At 39.9% G+C, this 24823-nt stretch overlaps 1 protein-coding gene across 7 annotated transcripts in view; it reads left to right on the forward strand.

Moving 5' to 3' along the window:
- The window catches only part of LOC148319550 (whirlin-like), a 123922-nt gene that overhangs the window by 80345 nt on the left and 18754 nt on the right, over positions 1-24823 (forward strand). For 6 of the 7 annotated variants that reach the window (XM_088281093.1, XM_088281094.1, XM_088281095.1 and 3 more), the window contains exons 5-7: positions 6392-6428; positions 20230-20442; positions 21636-21857. In XM_088281093.1, the coding sequence (XP_088137219.1) occupies positions 6392-6428; positions 20230-20442; positions 21636-21857 (472 nt within the window). The remainder of the gene's footprint in view (positions 1-6391; positions 6429-20229; positions 20443-21635; positions 21858-24823) is intronic. The other variant, XM_088281097.1, reaches the window with a different exon arrangement.

Here is a 24823-nt window from a genome sequence, read left to right on the forward strand (position 1 = left end):
GAAGCCGAGGACGGGAGTCGGCGGGAGGCGTGGCGGGGCGTGCCGTTGGACGGGGCGACCTTCGCGTCCGATCAGACTGCCGCTCCCGCAGCCGGTTGTCCACCTTTATGGCCAGGGCGATGAGGTCTTCGAGGGAGGTGGTCTCGTCACGGACGGCCAGCTCGTCCTTGAGCTGGTCCGTCAGACCATCGAGGAACACTCCCCGGAGTGCGGGCTCATTCCACCCGCACTCGTGGGCGAGGATGCGGAATTCCACCGAGAAGTCGGCGGCGGACCGGGAACCCTGCCGGAGTGCGAGCAATCGGCGGGTGGCCTCGCGTCCCTTGACGGGATGGTCGAACACCCGCCGCAGCTCTAGACAGAAATCGGGGTAGGAGGCCATCGCCGGCGCCGATGCCTCCCACAAGGCGGTAGCCCATTTCGCTGCGCGGCCGCGGAGCAGGTTCACCATGTAGGCGATTCGAGCTCGATCGGTCGGGTAACTTTGGGGTTGGAGATCGAACACCAACGAGGTACTCAAAATGAAGTGGCTACAAGAGCCCAGATCACCGGAAAATGGCTCCGGCGTGGGAACATGGGGTTCCCTGCCGCTCGGAGGGAACACGGCGGGCGGAGGAGGGGGAGAAGGGACCGGGGAGGTGTCCTCCGGAAGGCCGGAAGCAGAGGGAAGAGAGCTGACCTGCTTCGAAAGGAGCGCGAGTTGGTGGTGGAGAGCCTGGACGGAGTCCATGAACTCCTGCATCATCCTCTCGTGTCTTCCCAGCTGTCTGCCTTGGTGGGAGAGGGCCTCTTGGAGGGAATCCGAGCTCGCTGGGTCCATTGTGGCCGGATTATTCTGTAACGGTTCAGGGAACCGTGAGAAAGGAGAACTGGACCCAAGAGCAAGCGAGGATGGTTGAGGAGGATTTATTGAAGGGTTCGGGGGGAGAGGAACGGGTGCCGGTAGCACGGCAGGAGGACAGGTGGAGGAGCGGCGAGTCAGCGCCGGGGTGCTCGCCGGGGTGGCGAGATGTGCGCTCGCGGAGGTGCAGCGGAGACGGCGCGCTGAGTGTGCACCGGCGCTGTGGCGGGAGGAACGCGGGCGCGGAGAGCGGCGTGGAGGCGAAGGCGGCGGCGAGCCGGCGGAGGCTGAGAAGGGCAGGCAGGCGGCGTACGGGCGTACGAGGTGCGATCGACGCTCCGGGGCTTGGCGGCTGGCGGCGGAGGATCGGGCTCGGGCTGGCGCTGGGCGGCTGGAGGGAGAGCGAGGAAAGACAATGGTTAACTCGGGTTGCATAACACAAAGCGCGGACGTGCACGAGGCGAACGTCGACGTGGACCGGGTACCGAGGTAGGTCACGGAATAATCCGGCGTCTGGCTCCTGGCAGCGCTGAGCTTTAAACCCCCGCGGTGATTGCTGATGATGGGCAGCAGGTGCGCAGGAGCCGACGCCCTCTCCGGTCGGAGGCGTGCCTGGCGGAAAACAGCCGGAACCTAGGGAAAAGGGAAAAAGCTTGGCAGGCCCCCTAACCCGAACCCCCACAATATCTCAACCACGTCACAGTTTTGAATTTCCAGAAATTAACCTAAGTGACTGTTATTATTCACTTAAATGACTTGGTGCCTGTTTTGATAGATAGGGTGTAACAAAAATCGGTTTGAACCAGAAAATCGTTTTTTGATTTAAAAGATGCGAGTCCATCGAACCGAATCACTTTGAAATATATCAAGATACGCATGATATTTTATGGGAGAGATACATCTTAGAAGGAAATGGCACTATTACGTTACTGATACGTTCATTCAAATGTATGTAAAAAGACAAAAAAAGTAATTAAATCATACCCTCTTGAATTTGTATACATCAAATCATAAGTCAAACCAAATTGAATCGCTCTACTTTCAAATGGAATGAACTTTCAATAATTTCACACCACAAATAACAAAAACCATATCAAATCGTCTGTAGTGGCGAGATGCACACTCTTTAATTGCTAATTTATATAACCTCTTATGGAAAGTGCTTTGTTACAGCTCCAGCTATTATGAAATGCACTATATAAATTGTTGTATTTTATTGCGTTCCCATAGCAGACATGTTGTTTTTCATAAAGGGGAAGTAAGCAAAAAAAATAATAATAAAAAAATTTATATATAAATGTTCTATGCAACTCCACTAGTCTAAACACGACATTCTGATTAATATTGCGGTTGTGGAATATGACTTAAGCAGCAAAATCCACGCGCCATTTTTGCCATTTCAGGTGTCGGCCATTTTGTCACTTTCTGTTGGTTCAAAATGACATCATAGTTGCACAGGGCTCAGAAAATGACCAATCATGGCTAACCTGTTTTCTGTAGCTGGGCCATCATTGGTTGTTATCTGAGCCCTGAGTAACGGTGATGTCATTTTCAGTCCACAGAAGTCACAAAATGGCTGCCCCCAAAAAAAAAAAAAAAAAAAAAAAAAAAAAAAAAAATGGCTGCCCCCTGACATGGACAAAAACGGGTGGATTTTACTGCTTAATTCATATTCCACAAACGCAATATTAATCAGAATGCCGTGTTTAGACTAGTGGAAGTACGTAGAACAAATTGTAAAGAACATTTGAGGGTTGACTTTCCCTTCAAACCAATCAATTTTGATTGATTAGTTTGATTAATTTAATTAATTCCATCACATTGTTTTCAAATGTTTGCAGAATTTGGTTTGTCATATCTGTCTACTCCAAATGGAATGGAAAACAGGCCAATTTCATTAATTGATCACATAAGTTTAATCTTCAGTCGCTTCCAGGAAAGTCTACCCCCCCCCCCACCCCACCCGACAATATACAGCTACATACTTGACCTTTGACAACAAGTGGGGATTTACTGTAAGATCTGCAAAGCTGCTCCTTATTAAAACTGGACTTATTATTGGAAAAAGCCAAGGAGAAAAAAAGTTTATCACGAAGAGAATAGACTTTAATTTGTGCTGTGTCTGACCAACAATTTAAAGAAGAAAATTTATCACCGACAAACATCAACGTATATCTCCCTTTTATCCATTAGCATAATTAAAGATAACCATATGCTCGGGATTTATGAGCAGTTTGTGCCGATAAAAAAAAACAAAAATCTTTCGCATCGAACGTGATCAGACACCTTCTATCAGTTGGCAACTATCACACCCTTTCTGCAGAAAACCACACCACAATTGCAGCTTTACTAGAAAAGGCCAGAACTCCTTTGAAAATGCCACACATAATCAGCTCGTCTTCTCCTCTTGACTGGGGCCAGGGCTTCGGCCCTATGAGCGAATTAAAGTCGCATATAATGTAAATTCTACACTAGATTTTCATCACGAAAACACATCCCAACACAATGCTGTCATCTCTAATGCAAACATGGATATAAAAGATACTTAAAATTTTGTTGGGCAAGAAATACGCGTTAGAATCTCCCTTGAGTTGTTCCATCATGTTTAATGCATTGCTTTGCAAGAGACAGATGGCAGCTTTGTTTCAATACCAGACAACAGACATTTTTTTTTGGTTGGATTAGGAGACACCGTAACTCACACCGGAAGAACCTGTCTCCCATATTATCCGGAAAGAAAACAGCTACTGTATGTTGGCACCTTGAAAATGCATTTTCACGAAGGCAAAAAAGCGGATTTCATAAAACAATGTACTTTGTGCTTTTAAAAATGTTACCGATAGGATCCTTTAAAGACTCACTAATGTCTTATCATTGAGGAATAAAATGAGTGATTTAGTAATTCCATCATGTTCATTGGTTAACTGAGTCACACTAATCTTTTTCTGTCATATTATTTCAAGAAAAAGAAAATACAATAATTAAATAAAAAAATTAAAAAATCGCTAAATAATGCACTTGAGAAAATGTTTCCATACTCATAAGAGAGGAGGAAGAAGGCTAGACTTATTAGATCGCACCCCTTCTACATTTTTCTTAATTCATATCCCTGTTCTTCTTCCATGGTAAAGAATAATACTGAAATAATAATGATAAAATAAAATAAGTACATATCAGCGATATTGCCTGTTAAGTTCTTCGTGGAGGAGGGCCCAAATGCTGGGAAGTGAGGTAGTGTGTTAACCAAAAGAAAAAAAACAATAAGGCAAAAAAAAAAAAAGGGACCTAAGTAACTAAATAAGCATGAGGAAAACCTGACATGGAGCAAGGATAACTTAACAACAACTCAATATGGCGGAGGACAATCGACAATGAAGCTACAAGGACTGAAAGAAAGCAGGGAACTAATGCAGACAAGTTGATGACACAACGAGGAACACCTGGAAAACACACAAAGGCTTGGAGGGAACGGATTGGCTCATACAAGTGACTGCAATGAGCTAATGAGACAGACTAAAGAACACAAGAAAAACAAGAAACTAAATACGAAATCAAAATCAAAATTAGGGCTGTAATCAAAATTCAATTACGATTATGATCATTATACTCAACGCTTACACAATTGGCATAATCATGAAAAAATTATTATTATTCTATATTATGGATACAACATTGGTAAAATAGTACTCATTTTACAATGACCAATACTATAGTGTGTATACTTGAGTTCAAATTTTGAGCGTTCTATTGAAATTGTTTATTTAAATGTATATATATTTATGTATAGCAAGTAAATTCCAATGTACTGTTTCTTTATACAAGGAAACATTTGAACCTTTTTTTAAATTATTTAAGATAAAATAAAATTTAATTCGTTTGAATATTGTTTCCATAATTATATTTTGTTTTGTAAAAAAAAAATGAAATATAGTCATTTCAATTAATACTAAAATAATCATGATTATTTTATTTTTCATAATAAAGCAGCCCTAATCAATCTTAACCTGGACAGATCATGACATATTCCAGCATTATAAATCCACATCGTACAGTACATACCAAAGGAACGTACGGCGCAAGAAAAATATTTTTTTTAAATTATTTTAAGAGATGCTTTAAAAGTGAAATGTTTTTCTCACCCGCATTTTCTGTGATTATGACTTTTCTACTGTGTCAAGGTCAGTGTTCAAATTTGGGTTATGCAATCTCTGTTGCAATCAAAGTCTGACCTCAGGCCAATCCAACTTGCAAATGAAGGAAACAGTTTGAGCCTAAACTGCATAATTACAACATAACTACAGGTGGTGTGTGAATAAATGAGACCGGTGGCAACCCAAACAGTTTTTCGGCTTAGCACGTCATTGTAGTCATATTAAAGTGCAATCAGTTATTCGCATTTATGTATGCTTGGATTCAAACTATTGAGAACGTGACCATGTGTAAAAACCTTGAAAGTGAACCAGTCGTGTGGAAGCACCATTTGCCCTTTACGATATCCTGTAAATTGAAATACAACAGGTGTGCTAGCTTTGACACAAAGGATTCTGAATCAGTTTTTGTTTTGGTTTTGTTTGGATTTAGTTTTGTCATGTTTTCCCTGTTTCCATTTTATTGTCTTTTCTTGCTCGTTAGGTTTTTGTTCCCAGCCATGCACATCAGTCCGATCCCTTGTTACTGTCAATCAGGTCGCTTCAGCCACTCGTGTCTTGTCCAGGTGTAGCTCGTTGTCTCATTAGTTATCTTGCAGCTCCCTGCTTTCTGTCAGCTTATGTCTGTTCATTGTTCATTTGTTTCTGCAGTTGTTCGTCACATTCCCCGAATTTTCGAAAATAAATCCTTTTTGCGATTACTCCTGCTTTCCAGTCTTGCATTGAGATCCTCCGCTAAACATGAATCACGACCCTTCAAAAACAATTGCTTGTAAATCACGACCTGTAAAGCCCCGAGAAAGAAAGCCCATTTCTCAGAGTTTTTCTCTCATATTGCCACGTCACAGACAAAACGGCTTTTCTTCTTCATTCCCTTTTCACACAACCTTGGTGTAAAATTGTAACTTTGAGACAGAACAGCAGCACTGAAAAAAAGTGGTTAAGGACGCTTTGACATGCAGATTGAAACACAGCAGACCAAGGTCAAATTACATTGTCCTTTTGCTTCAACAACACAGGAACAGGAAGCAATGTAAAACCACCCCCTATTTTTTTTTTGTTTTTTTTTGTTTTTTTTGTTACATCACTTTTCTTCAGCCCCGACGAGATTGCCAACGCTCAGTACAGTCATATGTGGCGCAAATGTGTTTCCACACTGGGCAGACTACTGAATGTAAACTTCCTTCTTAATGAAACAAGAATGTGTATTATTATAATCTAGCATATAAAGCACAACAGACTAGACTGTAAGAATAAAAAAATGGAATTTCATTCAACAGCATCACTATCATATAAGGACATTCCTTTGCACAATATTCATTATATCATAATGCCATAATTTGTGTGCACGATCAGCTGCTCCTCTCGTTGCTAAATGTGTCTTCTTTGCCTTTGTTCACAGCTACTCGGTGGACCAGGGAGCCTCCGCTGCTGGAAAGGTGAGGTGTACACAACATTAGTACTCGAGTACCATATGTCTGTGGAGGTGGATGTGTGCTTTTTCATTACCTCGCTGTCAAGATTTGACTAAATACACTGAATATGTACATACATCCACACGAATCCACTGTACAGTGAACCCTCACTACTTTTGTTTTAGCAGGCTACTGAGGCTTTGATTGGTTCACATTTTGAATATATTTTTCAAATCAGGGATAGTGGAAATAAAACGATTCTACTGTAGGGGTTGAATTAAAAGCTTTTAATAATATGTGATTGTACATGCTGACTGAAGTATCAATGATATTTTTCATATCAACTTGAGGGATTTAAAATGGCATAACAAGTATTTGTAATAGTATAACAAAACTGAAGTTTTCGTAAATAATTTATTTATATTTATCTATTTATTTATTTATTTATTTGGAGAGAGCAGGAGCTTTTTCATTTGAGTTGTCCAGGTTATGAGTTAATTTTTTAATATTGGGAAAAGAATAATTTTTAATTAAAAAAAAGAAACAAAAGGAATAAAACGATGATCTCTGTTGTAATTATTCTTGTGGTGCTTAATAGTCATTCGTCATGTAGATAATGCATTGCTGTAAACTGAAATTAGTTGTATCCCTCTGGGATGCGAGGTGGAAATTGGCTGCATATGTAGGCAAAGGCTCCGCCTCTGCATTTTCCAATGACATGATTGATGTAGTAACCTAAAACAATTCCAAAATTGTTATTTTCTTCAGAAAATACTATCTGTAGTGTCTATGTTATTTATTGAATTGTAGTGTCTCTTTAATCAAGCAATGTTAAAATCGCCACCCACGCATGTTGTTCGAATGCAGATGTTCCACCTCTGTCCAACACAGTCACCCTATCAGAGACGCCAGAAGTGCTGCCTTCTGTGGACGCCTCAATAATTCCTCCAAATAGAGCTCAATGCGTCAGATGGGAGTCCGAAAATTGCCTTTCTCAACGCTTATAGAATGCAAAAGTAGGTCCCATGCGGACACGTTGAAGTAAAAACTTGTACAACAGTCAGAATGGCTCTCACGAAAAAAGGAAGCTGTTAAGGGGAGTGTTAGGAAGCACTTGTCATAGATGATCACAAAGATCTCTGCTGTTTTTCTTCCTCCTTTTGCTCTTAATTAGACCCGAAAATGAGAAAGTACTCGCTTGTGATTGCGTTAACCAGACAATCCAAAAAATTACTTGGTGTCTTCCTCCCAAGTTCCTCCTCCTTAGTTCAAGTTCAATAATTAGTGATCGCATTTTTAAGTTTCTTTTTTAGTTCTATATTGCATTATTTTTATTTTTAAACAAAAAAAATGGAAAGTATAATGTGGGTTTGGAACGGATTATTTGCATTTCTATTCATTTCAATGGGAAACATTACCTTCAATCTCTTAAATGTTGACTTTGACTTTTAAGCGAAGTTCAGGGCTATGTTAGAATGAAGAAATATCAGGAGGAATGTAGATGACATGCAGAGACAGATGTTGGTGAGAGGGGAGGGGGTAAGAGAAATCGCTCACTTCTCATTAGCAATTCTCTGATGGACATTCTTTTCTTGACAGATGGGGAAAAAGTACAAGAGGGAGGTGGGAGATATTTAGAGAGGAAGAGAGATATTAGATCCAGACAGCTGGTGTTAAAAGGGGTTTAAAAACAATCTGTTTACACAGCACAGCCATTCCTGTAATTAAGCACACGTTTAGGAAGACAACTGGAGATGTGCTGTTTCAGGACACTGGTAACATGTGGCCAAACAGCAAATGATAATACTAAATCAAATCTGCATGAGGCATTTGATAAATATTGTACTTCTTCATTGGGCTACAGCAATGTGGATTATTTTTTTTTTTTTTTTTTAGGATGATGTTGATTCAGATATATTGCAGTCAAAAATTCAGATAACCGGTTAATCATTATTAATAAAACAAATTTAAAAAAATTGCGTGTGTGCAGAGGGTGTTATTTGTCTTATCTTGTAAAATGTTAACATGATGAAAAAAAAGAATGAAAAACATTGATTCAGATATGTGGCAGACTAAAATTCCAATTAATATTCAGAAAACTATTTTTTTTTAAATTGTGTGGTGTGTGGGGTATTATCTTCCCTTTTTTTCTTCACAATGCATTGAATTACACCACAATAATATGGAAGATTAAGAAAGATTTATTTATTTTTTTATTTTTAAGCTCATGACCATTTTGCGTATACGTGCCCTTTGTTACTACACATCATTAGTCATTCGGTCAAGAGCCAGTGTTTCTGACAGACTCCAATCAACACTTTTTACATCCATTCTAAGTTTACTTAGTATACTCATTAAGGTTAAGTACACCTTAATGAATACGAACATTGTAATCAAAAAGGAAAGCCAGTAGGGTTGATTGTCTTTAAGGGGATCTAATCAGTCAGATGACACAAATGTAAAACAAGTTGGATATATAGTCACATCTTTGTAGCTCCAAATGTGTATGTTCCGTTCGGAACCTAATCTGAGGGGTCTACATTTACCAAAAAAGAAAACAAAAAACACATTTACCAATGTAGCTGTGGAGTGCACAGTTTAACTTGTGCTACCTGTCGTCCGAAGACAGTTTGACGCATTACCTAGGAATTGAGTCGACACTGTCGATCCAATTTGCTGTCTTATTTTATAGCTTCAGTAAACATATCCACTTACCCCAGCCGTGACACATTAAAACACGACATGAAATGATCAACCCAGTAAATGTTTGTTGTAAAGTGCCTGCTTGAGTTTCTTTTACCAGTTTAGGATGGAAGACCAGTGACCTTGATGATCCTTCCCATGTTGTCTTTGGTTGAAAATGCAAAATATGTTTGCATCGTCATTATAAAAGTGACTGAACACCTGTGAGATTTGGAACAGATTTGGAATATTTTATGGTAGTTTGGGGTTTGAATGCTAATATATTCGATTTTAAATATCATGAATTAGTGTTTTCCAGGTTCCTCCCTTTTGCATGGTCCTTACGATTTTTTTTTTGGTGTAGAGTGATTCATGATTGCAACGATTCCTTGTAATTATTTCCATAAACCTCAAAACGAAATTGTAAATAGGGTAGAGAATAGTTGAGAGCGTGAGCTGCTTAATGCTCCAATCTGTCTTTGGCTTTGCTTAATGATGGCGGTGTTGCTACTTTAGATGGAACTTGTTTAATACGTGGGTATAGACAGTGACAGTGACGCAAGACGGTGAGCCCACAGCTGTTGTTGATGTCTTTGTCAATTAGCTCTTTATGCTCCCAGCAGTGTACATCATTGTGAGAATGAACGAAGCAATTACATAACAGGTAGATACATTGCCGTGAAAAACGTATTTGCCCGATGTTTTTGTTTTTGTAAAGTTTACCCACTTGTTGATCCACTAATCCCTGCTGAATGAATGTCATTTTGATGGTTTTCCATCTTGATTGCCTTTTTAAAGTTTGGCAACAGCATTTCAATTGGATTCAAGTCTTGATTTAGATGAAGCCGTTTCGAAACAGTTTTGTTTTTTGGATTATTGTCCCGCTGAAGAACCCAAGTGAACTTCAATTTCTCCTTCAGGATTTTCTGACAAAGAGCATGATTCCATTAATCACAGCAAGTTATCCAGGTCATGAAGGTGCAAAGCAGCCCCAGACATCACACTACCACCACCATGCTTGACTGATGGTATGATGTTCTTTTTCAGAAATAATGTTACATTTACGCTAGATGTAACAAGATGTGCAAAAGCTTGAGTAGAATTCAGTAGAGCAAAACTCATCTACCAAACTTAACTTATTGTACTTTGATAACAAAAGAAAGTTTTTTTTACATTTAGAGGAAGGGTTGCCAAAAAAAAGACAATCTACTGAAGCTTCATGCAATTTGCTGATATTTTGTTTGATGGCATGCATGACTGCAGTCCAAAGCTTAAGTGGGAAAAACACACACGCACACACACACGCACACACACACACACACCTATGCTTGCAGATAACCCTTTGAGGTCTAGTGAAGGACATTGAGGTGCAGATTTAAAGGCAAATATAGCCTTTGAAAAAATTAAGACTGAACTGCAACATTTTTTGTTTTGTTATTTATTTTATTTGTTTGGTAAGGGTGTTTGCATGTTCTGCCCGTGCCTGCATGGGTTTCCTCCAGGTACTCCAGTTTCCTCCCACATTCCAAAAACATGCATGGCAGGTTGATTGGACACTCTAAATTGCCTCTAGGTATGAGTGTGAGAGCGGATTGGTTGTTCGTGTGCCCTGCGATTGGTTGGAAATATATATATATATATATATAAATATATATATAGCGGACCGTGCATTTCACACCTAGGCCTTCAGTGAAGTCCTACTTACTCCGACTTGCATAAATCCCCACATATTACCATCATATATGTCACCGCGGTTGGGCAAATAATATACAGAAACACACTTACGCACCACTCGGTGTTGCACAACCTTGGTTCTCTTGAAAGGTCCGTCTTGAAAATTGCCTCGGAAGTGTATCTGCAATTAAATCCACACTTTTCCCTCCTTCGGCCATTGTGGTTTAAAAAAAGCAAGAATATATTTTTGATTTTCGAACGTTCGCCAGTTACTACTTCCCGGTGTGTTGATTCCGCATAGCGCTGCCCCCTCATGAGTCAGTATCCAATCACAAGATGCGTTCATCACCTTCAATGTGAGGCCAGCGAGTAGGTCTAACTGTCATCAACTCTAGATCTGATTGGCTATCGCAACTCTCTCTCAACTGTAAGACCCCCACATTCATACAGAACAGACGTCCGCACGATTGTGTCTGAAGGCCTCTGACAAATAGTGTGTGCTACTGATATTATGAAATCTGCCTGTCAACACAAGCTAGCTGAATTCTGATTGGATGACAACTCTAACCTACAAATTCAACACGAGGATATAATTTGACATCAATGGGAAGAATATGATCATGATTTCTTGATTATGTTAGGCCAGCAGAAAAGGCCTTGAAGGCCTTGACCGCTCACCAGTGATATATGTGCTTTATATACACTGAACTGGTTTCCTGCTATTCCAAATACAAATATTGCCATTTTGAGAATATGTTTGCAGAAAATGAAAAATAGTTGAACTAACCCAAAGCTCCAATGTTTTGGGGAACAGTGAGGCCAATTACTTGATTTGTATAGACTGAAAATATTTGTATTTGACTTCAAAAGAGGCAAATATGCTAACGAGTGATTTGCATCTTCTAGTTAAGCTCTGTACTTGAGTTCATGAAGTGTTCTGCAAACTGTAGATTGTGATATCTTCACTCATGCCCTCTGGAGATGCTTCCTGATGTCAGTGGAAGTTTTCTTGGCCTTGTTTACAGCTTTCTGTCATCCACAGCTGTTTTTTTCTAGCGTCTTGCCCCTTCCATGTACCTAAATAATTAATACTCCAGTGGTTTTATTCTTCATCCGGGTTGTGTCGGCTTTGGCCAATACTTGTGCAATTGGCTCTGATTGATATAAAGTTGGTTTTACCCCTAACTAGTAGAACTGCAATCTTCACAGACACAAGCCAAATCCCAAAGTAGAAATGCTACGTACTGTATATGAAACACTTCAGTCAGTCGCATGTTCCAATATTTTTAGATCCAGATTTACGCAAAATACCTGGAAATTAAATCATCTTTTGATGTCCATCCCAAATTTTTTCAAACTACAGTAAAATAAAGGAAATAGCCTTACAGTTGCTTTTCCACTTACCAATTCATAACAGAGCCTCCTCCCTCGATAATAAACCATTTAAATGCCTACCAGAAGACTTTTCTTTAGTCTGTAAAATAAATGTGGGCGGATGTCTCACAGCAAGTTCATTTAATATTTTGTTCATTGTGAGCTCTTTCTGCACAGTGGTTTGTATGTAAGTGAATGAAGTCATTAAATAAATTAATATTCTGGATATGATGAAAATGCGGCTGGAGAGAAACATTCCAAAAAGTACTTAGAAACAGATAATATTTATACATAGTCGAGACATTGTTCTACGGATTATTAGCTTTAATTACTTCTTTACCTGGCATGAAAGATGAAAGATCATTTTTGGGACTATGTTGCTTTCTGAATGGTATTTCATGTGATTCGTTTCGTATCCCTGACGGCATACGACAAACAGAGTTAACCGGCAGGAACATTTTGCCTCATTACGTGTTCTACTCTGCATGTTAAAGGTTCAAACTTTCAGGCTAATCTACCGATTCATGAACTCAAGCTCACGAGCACAGCTGACTACCATTCCACTTAGACCGCATTCCAAGCGAGCTATAAAAGCTGAGTGCAGTGACACATTCCGTATTCTGTATTCAATCATCAATGTACTATTTAAAGACCAGACCTCAAGATAGCAAACTTTAAAATTCAAAATTAATCCAGAGATGAATGAGTGCAGCTGGATAACCACACCAAAGGAAGCAGTATTTCTGAATGTTGCCCTTGGAGTCTGTCATATAAATGACCTGGGGGTGCTGGTGGGGGGCTGACTGAATGAATACACTGAGGCTGATTAATGAAATATTCATCTCTCCGTTTGATATGAAAAATCACTTTAAATAAAACACATTGTCACCATTTAATAGTTGTATGCAGAGCTGGGCACTTGACCCTTTTTGCCGGTCAGTGCACCGCCCTTCGACCAATATCTCGGTACCCATCCGGCCTCAAGTCTTCGGTCTTATTCATAGAAATTATTTTCCCATCAAATTAAGTTGAAATGCCAATAATCTGTTCCAGCCTCAGCTTCCAAGAAAATGTTTTAATGTGTATTTAAATGAGGAAAAAAAGGTTAAAGAGCGCTCTATAATATTGTACTTAAAAACATACAGCAGTGACGTAATTAAATAAAATTAAGATGAATTCTTTCGTTTTTGTCGCGCGGCAATTTCTTGAATTGTCATGCTGCTCTGTCAGGTGTGCTTTCCTTGGTCTCCTGGAGGCAGTATAAGGCAAACAGATACTCTGGTCAGTTAAATAATTGACTACTCTCTTATTGTTTGTCAATGCTGTACCGTTTGTGTAAAATCCATTGTTTAAAGCAGGGGTCTCCAATTAAATTTACGTAAGCAATGCTGTAAATAGTGTTTGGTTGTGTCTGAACCGCAACAAGGTTACCACAAAATGGAGTTCAAGTATTTAAAAAAAAAAATAAAAATTAAGCTTGAGCTTAGTTGAGTAATGATGAGCGATTTCTCAAGCGCTGCATCGTTCTCTTTGCATTCACGACATGTCGCTGTGCTCTTGTGCTCAACAAAATAAACGTTCCAGCTCCTGTTTTTCTTGCAAATTGGCCGTTCTTGTCGTCAACCTTTGTCTTCATGGCAGGTTTTGTAAAAGACATGACTGGAACTAGGTATGTATAGACTACCATTCCTCATCACACCAATTTAGATTTATGTACATCGTTCAGGTTTTTGTGTTATACAGTTTTTTTAATAGAATCTAGGTCAGTTTCGGCTGATAGTAGGGAAATGATAATTCACCGCAATGTTCCTTGAGCCAGGCAGCCCTTAGAATGTTCTCCAATCAGGTGATTTGATTTTCATTTTGCACGTTCTTTTTTTCCCCACGCTATATCCTCCTCTTCAATTTTCTCTCACCTGGTGCCGTTGGATATCTGTGATCATATCGCATGTTCTTCCTCATGCCTGGTCCATTCCTTCCTCCCTTTGGGTGTCCTCACTCGTACCGTTCTGTAATCACAACCCTGCGGCCAAACCACACGATAAGCTAATTAATTACATATAGGTCACAACGCAATAGTCATTCATTTATTCTGCTCTGACCCCATTTGGGCTTCGCCCGATGGGAAATTAATGACAATAATATCACAGAATAAAGAATGATTTTCAGCAAAATGGAGTTTGATATGATTACCTGAAGTTTATACTGAATGGTAATGGGATTACGAAAATGGCAGTTTGTACATGCAGATACATTTATTTTTCCGCAACATTTGGGCGATGGAATGAGATGAAGTAAAAGCATTGTAGCAAATATTTTTCCGTCAAATGGATTTTAATGCTCAGTTTTAATTGGCGCAATTAATGTAATTAATGTAAGATGTATAGATTGTTTAGGTGGTCTTAATGTTGTATAATCTTGCAGCAGTTTGGTGTAAAATGAAACTTAGAGAGAGGGTGGGGGGAGAGAGAGAGAGAGTCTGAGTGAGAATCTTTGGGCTGAAGTGATACTTGCCACTATAGATTTTTTGCAGTGATACGCTGTTACAGATTTTTTTTGTTTATTGACCGCGTTTCAGTGCTTAATTACCCACACAGCTTGGCCTGTTTCCCCACACAGTTAGGTTTTCCTTCAAGGTTCATATATTACTGATAAAAACGTGTTTAAATTTGAATGGCCATACTGAATGTGTCAATATTCACAACTGTAACTCAATGTGTCTGTCCGGTAATGTGCGTTGTGAAAACGAGAACTTCATTTATATTTGCGTAGCTTTACGACACCGACGTCACACTATTGTAACATTTGGAGATTGACAAATTATAGGCAAAATCGGTTTGGAATGGCACTGCTAAAATATGGACATCTTTCAGTTGAGGAGATTTTTTTATTTAATTGTCTTTTTTTTTACCACCTTTGAAACCTATCCAGCACTTGTTTTACTACAAACCCTTCGATGGAATAAGTATGAATGATATTTTCAGTGTGCGAAAGTCTGATTGTATTATCTAAGGTTAATTTCATCGAAACAAGACGGAACGGGAGCCGTAATTTTCATTTTGAGAAATTGCCTTCCACAAATCCGATGATGGAGGTTTGACTGTCCGTCCGTCGATTTAGAAAGGTAGATCTGGAAGTGCCACCCCAAACACAAGTTGTCATAGTTTCTGTTCTGTTCACACCCGCGGCAGTCACTCCCTTTTCGGTCTACAGCGCTGTTGTAAAGTTTAATGGCGGATGCAAAGTAGCGCCTGAAGCACTCATCTGCTCCTGGGTGAAATTCAATTTCACTTCATTTTGATGCACATCAAAGTGCTTGATTTAAGGACTTGTGCCGTTGTCGGCGTGCTAATCTATTAATTTAGTAAAAAAAAATTCCATGACCCCACGTTTTGAAATTATTAGTAGAGGACCTCGTGTCTCTGTGCAATTGTCATGTAACCAATCACAGACAGCAAAGATGCATGTCTTCTAACCAAAGTCATATACCTTGTCTATAGGTCATTCCTCCATGTGCGTTGAGTAATCGTCACGACCTTAAAATTCTGATCAACCTGCAAATTGAATCAACTGCTTAGAATTGAATTCTCTCTGCATGAACGAATAAGGAAGTTGTATTGATCAACGGCAGCTGTCTTATTTTCTTGATGAAGACATTTGTAGTTTGAGGCCTGTCAAAGAACAGCAAACAGGATATGACTTCAAGGTCCACACTCTTCTTCAATCTCAAAGCACTCTCATTAGTCTGTCCGAAGGAGCCACATTATAGCTTGCACTGTGATTATATCAGAACAGTCCCTGTGGGCAATAAAACATGAGTTACTGCCCACAGCTCCTCCTGTGATATCATAAATATGTCTATTTATTAGACATTTTGTTTAGCAGACACCTTCATAAAATATGTACAAAAGCTTTAAAGCAGGGGTCTCAAACTCGCGGCCCGCGGGCCATTTGCGGCCCGCGGGATGATAGTTTGCGGCCCCCGCCTTATTATGAAAGTTTAATGTTCGTGCGGCCCGCGAATTTGATATGACTGGCACTTTACAGTGTAAAGTGCCAGTCTGTAGTTATAAAGCTTTAATTACAGTGTAATTAAAGCTTTATAACTACAGAAGTAGGCCTACTCATCCCAGAACTATGGTTTATGCTTAGGATCTCTGCTATTTGACAAGATTTTGATTTGATTGACAGGAGACCCATGCGCGAACAGGATGTGCAGTCTGACGGAGCTTTGCATCAGCACTAGCACAGACGGGACTAATTATAAAATGTAGGATTACCTGGTCACAGTGGATAAAATTGAACCGCGGATTATTGTTGGGCACATCTTCAGCTTTAAAACGAGGGTAGGATTGTAATTTTTTTTCGATGTTTTAGTAGGGGTTTGATTGATGAATGTTCCACTCATGTTGAGGACAATTCATGTTCAGAAGAAGATTAAAGAACTGTTAATACAGACATTTGACTCATTATTATTATTATTATTATTTATTACTGATTAATTTTCTTATTAATTCCTTATTTATTTTCTTATTAATTCCTTATTTATTTTTAAATCTTATTTTGTGTTAAAAAATAAAAATAAAGACATTTGAGAAGATTAGATTTTTTTTATTTTTTTCTTGCGGAAAACCTGATGCGGCCCAGCCTCACCCAGAGTCTGCCTCTCGTGGCCCCCAGGTAAATTTAGTTTGAGACCCCTGCTTTAAAGTCTTGGATCTTTGCATTATTAATGGGAGAGGTGTTTCTGCAGATTGTTGATAAGATGACCAGTATTCTCTGATTCTGATTTGTGTGTGTATGTGTACAGATCTGTGTGTGTGTGTGTCTGTAATTTTTTTATTGATTTGTTTTTTTAGGATGGGCCTCTGTCTCCAGTGCAGTTATATGCACAGTTTGACATCTAAGACAAGTGAATCAACATTTAAAACTCAGCAGGCAGTCTCATACCAGACAGTACATGAATGGTCTGAAAGAGAGTACATTAGATGTATCAAAACATTTTAGGAAGCTAGTAAGATTCTCGCTGTATGTGTTTTTAGTCAAGACTAGTTCCCTGTCTTTTCACTCTCTCTTGTCAATTGATTTCCATGTGAGCCAATTTTACAGGTTCCCCCTTAAATTGCAGAAGATCAATTTAGCAAGGTTAGTCGTCCATTTTAATGTTTGCTTGTTGTTGCAAACAACATCCCCGACTATCATGTGGGCCCTCTTCCAGCTATTGGCCTGCTGTTCTGCATAAAGCCATTAGATGAGCTATCGTGAGCTCTATTTAGGGATCAGTGGAAATTTTGCACAGTGTGCAAGGTTGGCAGTTTGATTCAATCCTGAAAAAGAGTGAGGAACAGCCTCATGTTACTTTATTCTCACTCTTCTATTGTGCATGTAGTAGGTCAGGTCCTATCTGGGTCAGTGTTGATCTGGCTTGATCGGATTTTCTCTGTTATCGATCGGAGGTTGACTGTTGGGGATTGTTGTTCACTGCGATAATAGGAACTGTCAGCTTAGCTGGCATTTGAAGAGGCCAACTTTAGAATGACCTGGCAGATTGTAGAATTCGAGCAAATGAACCACTGTTTCTGGATATGCATTAACTGCAAAATGTATTGTCGCCGAGGATGTCCTACCAAGCGGCGCATCATTACTGCCGTTGAATAGTGTCCAATTTATTCGCTCCTTTAAGTGTGAATCTGCTCCATAATAAGACGCTGAGTGACACACTGGCTGCTCACATGCATTGTGTGGTCCCACGGGTTCACTCCCTCACACCCTTGAGTTAAGTAACAGACGCATGGACGCTACAGACAGAATTTATGGAGGTGAGCATCGTGATTAGGATTCAGGCAAGGCGTCGCCAGAGTTCACCTTGGTCATTAAAGAGTTGCTTGCTCAACCCAGACATTGAAAAGCCACTTTCCTTAATATAGACTGATGATTGAAGATAAGAAAAAGGTAGAGGTAGGTAAATGGGAGTCTGATTCTCCCTCATGTTTCTGACTGGTACTAATGTAAGACCCCACACTTTTGAAGTTGTGTCAGGTGTTCAGGAGTTATTCCAATAAATGATGCATGGAAATGAAAAAGGGAAAGAAGACCAGAAATTCTTACTCTCCCCTCTGAAATTGCACGTGAATGCTAAGTTTTGCAGTTGCCAAGCCGAAATGTCATTAACTTCAGGACTAAAATACATTAGAGGGAATCATCGTCAGAAACTAAGCCAATTGTGTTTTTAAATGGTTGATGGCAGCAGATCAGTGAGACAGCATGCTTCATTTTTTGCTTTAGATCCCCATCACATGACATCATTGATGTAATATCGTTTTTCTGTTTATGATACTAAATTTCATCTTGCTGCAGTTCTTCTAATTTCCGTTTTATTTTGATCAAATTCAAATTATTTGTGGTGGGTGTAGTCATCAAGATCTCAAAATGACAATTGAATTGATATGTGATTTCCTTACGCATTCTGCTCTAATAGCGACCATTTCTACATATTTGAGCACTGTCAACTTGACGTGTTTATTATTTAAGAGTCTCATGTATAACAGTGTAGAATTGCTGCATTACAGATAGAGCTGTTTCTATTATTTTCCTCTCTTCATTTCGCTTGATGAAAGGCTCAAATTATGACTTTAATATTTGAGTATGATGCATTAAGTGCTCCCGGCATATTTGGAATGTGTAGCCATCAATGACTTATTCGCTGTTTTTGTGCTTAGACCAAAGCCATGTCTAAATACAAATATTTCTTTGGCACCATCTTGTGAACTTGTTGGACCAAGGAATGCCGTTGAACTTAAGGGAGGAGCTTCATGAAATCAAATAAGTCAATAACATATATTACATATATTTCAATAACGTGTATATTTGCATGCTTTTTATGAATGTCTGCTGCTAATGTTATACATTAACGGTTACATTACGCAGCCGACTCTGTGTGATCTATATCTTTGCTGCTGTAACACCTCAAATTTCCCCATTGTGGGACTAATAAAGGACATCTTATCTTATCTTATCTTATCTTAACAAAGACAATGAAAGCAGTAAATTAAAAGTCAAATTAAGGCCTCCATTTTGTGGCATTGAAGCAAACCTTGATCGTGTCAGGGCTCTGTCCTGATCCTTGCAAATAGTGAGGTGACACTGTACAGTTCTCCATCCTTGCAAACTGCACTGATTGCTCGAATCTCAAAATTCACACAAGGAAATGACAACAGACAAGTGGCAGATGCAACAATTACCCGTAATCCTGGCTACTCATCTATTTCTAAAGTGAAAAATATCACCATTGTGATTGACAGTTCGCTATTTGGCACAGCAATGATCGCTAAGAAAGCTGTCGTGGGAAAAAAATGGATTCTGCCCACGTGTCTGAACAACATTCATTCTGTCCTGCTGTAAGCTTTAGTTTTAGCTCCACATAATGACAGTGGATGATGTGAGCACAGCAGGAGGTGGGATGATAATTCATTCATATGGGAAGAGGCGACTGCTGGCTTTTTCATTTTAAGAGAGTGTAATTTATGATCTTGCACTTTCCCTGACCGCCCTGATCAGTTCCTTGCCTTTCTTTCCAATTGAACTTCCCCCATCCTGCTCCACCTTCACCTTGTGCGGTTTTAGCCTTCTTTCCTCCCAAGCCTTTTGTCTTCTTCTGTTTTTCCTTCAACCAACAACATTTTCTTTCAAGGCTGGGGTTAAGAAACTACCTGCCATCTTCTGTCTTCAACCATTCATCATCTGTCAACTCCCACTTAGCTGCCCTCGCCTCACAACCCTATCCCTCATATCGCCTTGTGTGCCCTTCTTTTATTCTTATTCCTCATCCCACTGTAATCCATTATCCTAACTCCACATCTGCCTGCTTTTCCCTTTACATGTTTTTTCTCATAATCCTCCCTTTTGCTGCTTCCTTCCACTTCCTCTTCTACCTTACTTGTCTTACTGTCATTGTTCCCCTCATTTTGTCCAGAATATCAAGTACATAATGTTCCCCTTCAAGATCTTTCTTTTCCTCATAAATTAATTTCTGTACATAAAAGAAAATGAACAGTATCATAGTTGTATTTAAATTAATACTTATGCCTCTTTTCAGTCTGGTTTTTACAAGGGTGTGGCCGGATCACAGGTGACCTTGTCGAGTCTGGTGAACCAGTCCAGAGCGATGCTCGAAGAGCAAGCGCGTCACCTTCTGACTGAGTCGGAGCGGCAAACGATGGGATACTACCTGGAAGAGTATCGGGATGGGCACATTGGCGTGGAACAGCTGGTCATGGCGCTTTTCGAACTGCTCAACACGCATGCAAAGGTGAGCGACGAGGAGACAAAGATATTAGGATGAAAAAAATACAAAACAAGGAACATTATTATATTTATCATTTGTTGATACTTATTTCTATTTTGTACGTCATTCCACTCCTTTTTTTGTCAGCATTATAAATATATGCAAGAAAACAAAGGCATCATTGCTCGACTTTCCCAAGAAAGGGTCCTGAAACCTTTTTCTGAGGCCTTGTACTATATTTAGAGGGACATGCCTGCTAATGTTCAGTTAAAAAAATAAATAAAGAAATAAATGGACCACAATTTTCCCAAAAATGTATAAAGTCAATCTTGAGCAATATTGGAAGTACAAAGTTTCACTGTCAACATTATAACACAGGTTGACAATAATATTAACAATGAAGAGATTGTTTATTTTAACAAAGAAATGAAATCATTTAAAATCATACGCCGTGTTTGCATTTCCATTATCACTGATGCAGGACATTCTGATTAATATTGCATTTGGAGAAGATGAGTTAAGCAGCAAAATCCATTTGTTTTTAACCATCACAAGGGGCAGCCATTTTGACACTTCTGTCGACTGAAAATGACATCACAGTTGCTCAGGCAACTACCAATAACGGCTCACTTGTTGTCTGAAACTGAGCCATGATTGGCCGTTAACTGAGCCCTGAGCAACTGTGATGTCATTTTCTGTCGACAGCAAGTGGCGAAATGGCCACCAACTGAGATGGACAAAAATGCGTGGATTTTACTGCTTAACTCATATTCCACAAATGCAAAATTGATCAAACTACCGTGTTTAAACTAGCAAAGGCACATATAACATATTCTTGAAAAGGACATTTTGAGTTTGACTTCCCCTTTAATGAATTGTTCAGTGCCATCTCATGATTCTAAACTGTGAAGAGCATAATGAAGATTACTATTTAAATATCAATTGTAATTGGTGGAACACCTGTTGTAAATGTTTAAAGCAACAAGCAAAAGTTACTAAACCAATGAACAATTTAACACAGTGTTCAAAACGTTACGATACAATACAATACAATACACGTTAGTAAGTAAGTTTATGGTTCATTTTAAGTCCTTCCTAGAATTTTACCGGAAATTCCCCAATTTGATGATCAAGTATTCAATAATGTGGCATATGAACGTTTCAATCTTATGACCTTTAACTGTAGATTTACCTCTATCCTCTTTATCTCCCCGCAGTTCTCTCTACTGTCAGAAGTGCGAGGCCTGGTCACCCCGCAGGACCTGGAGCGTTTTGACGGACTGGTGTTACGCCGAGAAATCCAAGCTCTCAAGGCAAGACAGGGAACAGCAGGAGCTCCTCCACTGCAACCGGACACTCTATCCATGGTGTCGTCCCCTGACACTCTGACCTCGTCTTCGGCCAGCTTCATGACTAACAGCACTCTGAGCTCAGCCCGGGTAGGTGGTGCTGTTGAGTAGAACAGCTGAATAATAATACGACTCTCAGTAAAGCCAATGACGAGGTGTAATCTATTTATGGTGTGTGGCAGGGGTGCCGAGTGTATTTGTTTTATAAAAATGTTTGATGGGCAGAGCTGGGCACTTGACCCTTTTTTGCCGGTCAGTCCCCTGCCCGCGACCTAGGTACCCTACGGGCCTTGACCCTCCCGCCTTATTCATAAAAAAATACTCTGAAAAAAAATGGCCATCCAGCCGGGCCGGAACATTCCGCCCCCGGGTCGGACTGCCCAGCTCTGTTTATGGTGAAGACATCTGGCAATGCCATGTCTCACTACTTTTACTTCTGTTTAAAATGGCAAATATTAAAATAGTATTTGAAAGGATGTGTTTTCCCTCCACCACTGTAACTTTCTAATCTCCCCCTCCCCTTGGTAGGAAAGGCTGCTCTGGCTGATAGATATGATGGAGGTAGGAGTATATTTTGAAAGTGGTGAAGCACCAACCCACACATGCTGGATACACAGTGGGATAAGGGGTTGTTCAATTCCCTGTGGGCAGATGTGTACTAGATACCATGAGAAAAAATCAAAACAGCCTCTGCTCTTTGTTCATTATATTTTCTCCCAGACAAATACGGGGTTCAATTGAATATCAATTTTCTTCCATTTAGCTCCAGTAAAAGGATTTTTAATGTCGCAGTCGTGTGCATTTTATCTCCAAAGGACTGCCTCTCTTGATTACGGATGCTGTCCTCCAATTGGAGAACACAATCTGTTCTTGTATTGTAAACCAATTAGATGGATTTATTTTCCACTTATCGTTACTCATATATTCAAAATCAATTTTGATGACGAAATGACTTGCAAGATATTCCTCCGGGTACCTATGTCACTGTTGTTTTTGTTTCCGCTATGATTTTGTTTTGTCTGCTGTGATTCAGTCTCTGGTTTGCTTTTCTTCATACAGTGGAACCACCCCACACACAAAAAAACCTTCCCAAAAAATCGATTATTAAGAGTCCAACTGAAATCTGGATCTTCTCTTGCGGCAATATGGTAGTGAAGGTGGTACTCATATCTGCACTACACAATATGGCTTAGTTTGGAAATAAGCCATCATCAATAATATATAAGGTTGTCATGCCAGTAACAAGGTTGGGGAGTCAACGAAAGGTATTGTAATGGGAGAGTTGGAGTCTGGAACACATTATTTCAATTTTAATTGAGAGTCATTTGTTTTGAAGTTTGAACTAGGACGTCAACTAGTGTCCTCGGACGGATTGTGTTTAGCTTTGGAGCTCCCACTGTCCAACGTAGCCCATAAATGACCACTGTGCTTTGGTAACTGGATGGAACTGTGGCAAAAAGTAGAGTGATACAAATGTGTTGAAGTATCGTTTACAGCTGTGTTTTCGAAATACAGTTGAACACACCGTATGTGAGATTGGAAAGACTACATTAATACAGCGCTGCTGTCACGTTCAAATTTGTGCGGAAACAATTGTGACCCTACACGTGGTGTAATTACCAAACTAGAGGGCGTAAAAAAGGCAACGTGAATAAACATTTGGCGTTGTACAAGACATAGAAAGGAAAGTCATAGCATTTGATACTGCCTGTCTAATGCATGATTATACTCCAGGTGAGATCCGCAGGTACTGCAGGTGTTCTGCTCACTGGTAGTTGGAGTTTTTGTTTGTTTGGATTCATATTTTTTGTTAATAAGATGATAGAATACTTATAAATGTAGAACACTTTTGTCATCTGTGTTCTAGTAGTAGGAAGTAGTGATGGGAAAATAAAGCTTCATGAAGCACTTGTGATATTTCTTTACTCCTCGAGATAATGCTCTTGGTTTTAAAGATAAAGGCTAGTGCAATGGAACTGTAATGAATTTCCACCGCATCTTGAAACCAAAAGTACCATGTAGAGGAGTCAAAAGTGGGTCAAGGTTCATTCGACCATCATTATTAGGAAGGGTTAATGTGAAAGGGACACAGTCCAATACTCATTCCTTGATATGAGACCTGCAGCTTGTCTTTTTTCCACAAATTTAGACCCATTTTCTTTTTTTTTGCCTTTTATTACTAAAATTCTGGAAAAGGTGGTGCACCACAGTATTCTTCTGGGTCGTTTACAGCATTAAGTGGGAATTAGTGGTAGCGCTCCAGAGTGCTTTAGATCCTATTTGGCTGGCACGGTATTTTGTGGTCGCATAGGTTGCTTTGTGTCCCGCTCTGCCCCTCTGTTGTATGGTGTTCCACAGGGTTCCGTTTTGGGGCCCTTGCTGTTTTCGTTGTTCTTGCTGCCCTTAGGTTCCATCGTACGAAAACCTGCATTTCCTTCCGTTGCGATGCAAATGACAGTCAGTCTATCTCCCGCTGAGCAAAAAAGACGCTCTCTCCTTGAGACCACTTTTGTCCTGTCTAGAGGAAATCAAAATCTGGATGCCACTTAATTACTTGAATTTCAATGAAAAGAAGGCAGAAGTTATTGTGTTTGGTCCTAGTGGCCCTTCTTCTTTCCACCCTGTTTGACCTTGGCCCCCTGGCATGTTAGCTAAAGCTAACAGTCTCCAACTTGAGTCTTAAACTGGACAGTGATTTTAATTTAGATCGGCATATCAGCCCCACCTTTCACCATTGGCAGGTGGCTAAAGTGAAGCCCCTTCTTTCCCAGCAGCAATTAGAAACAGTCAACTATGTCTTTGTTAGACATCCAGACAGACAAAGTGATATTGAGAGATATACAGTAAGCTTTGGCTTCATTGTTATGAATTTATATTAAGTGTTGGTTGAGTTGTTTTTGGGCACACAGCCAACTACATTGCATTGCACCCCCCCCCCCCCCCCCCCACACACACACACATAGCAGACGACAGACATGCATTTGCAGCTTGAAGAACACTTCTCATCAATTCCAAATTCATTGTCACTGCTAGATAATTCTGTAATCATTGCTTTT

The sequence above is a fragment of the Idiotropiscis lumnitzeri genome, chromosome 18, assembly GCF_059441095.1.
Source record: "Idiotropiscis lumnitzeri isolate Australia: NSW breed Sydney's pygmy pipehorse chromosome 18, RoL_Ilum_1.0, whole genome shotgun sequence".
In the NCBI taxonomy this organism is placed as follows: Eukaryota; Metazoa; Chordata; class Actinopteri; order Syngnathiformes; family Syngnathidae; genus Idiotropiscis; species Idiotropiscis lumnitzeri.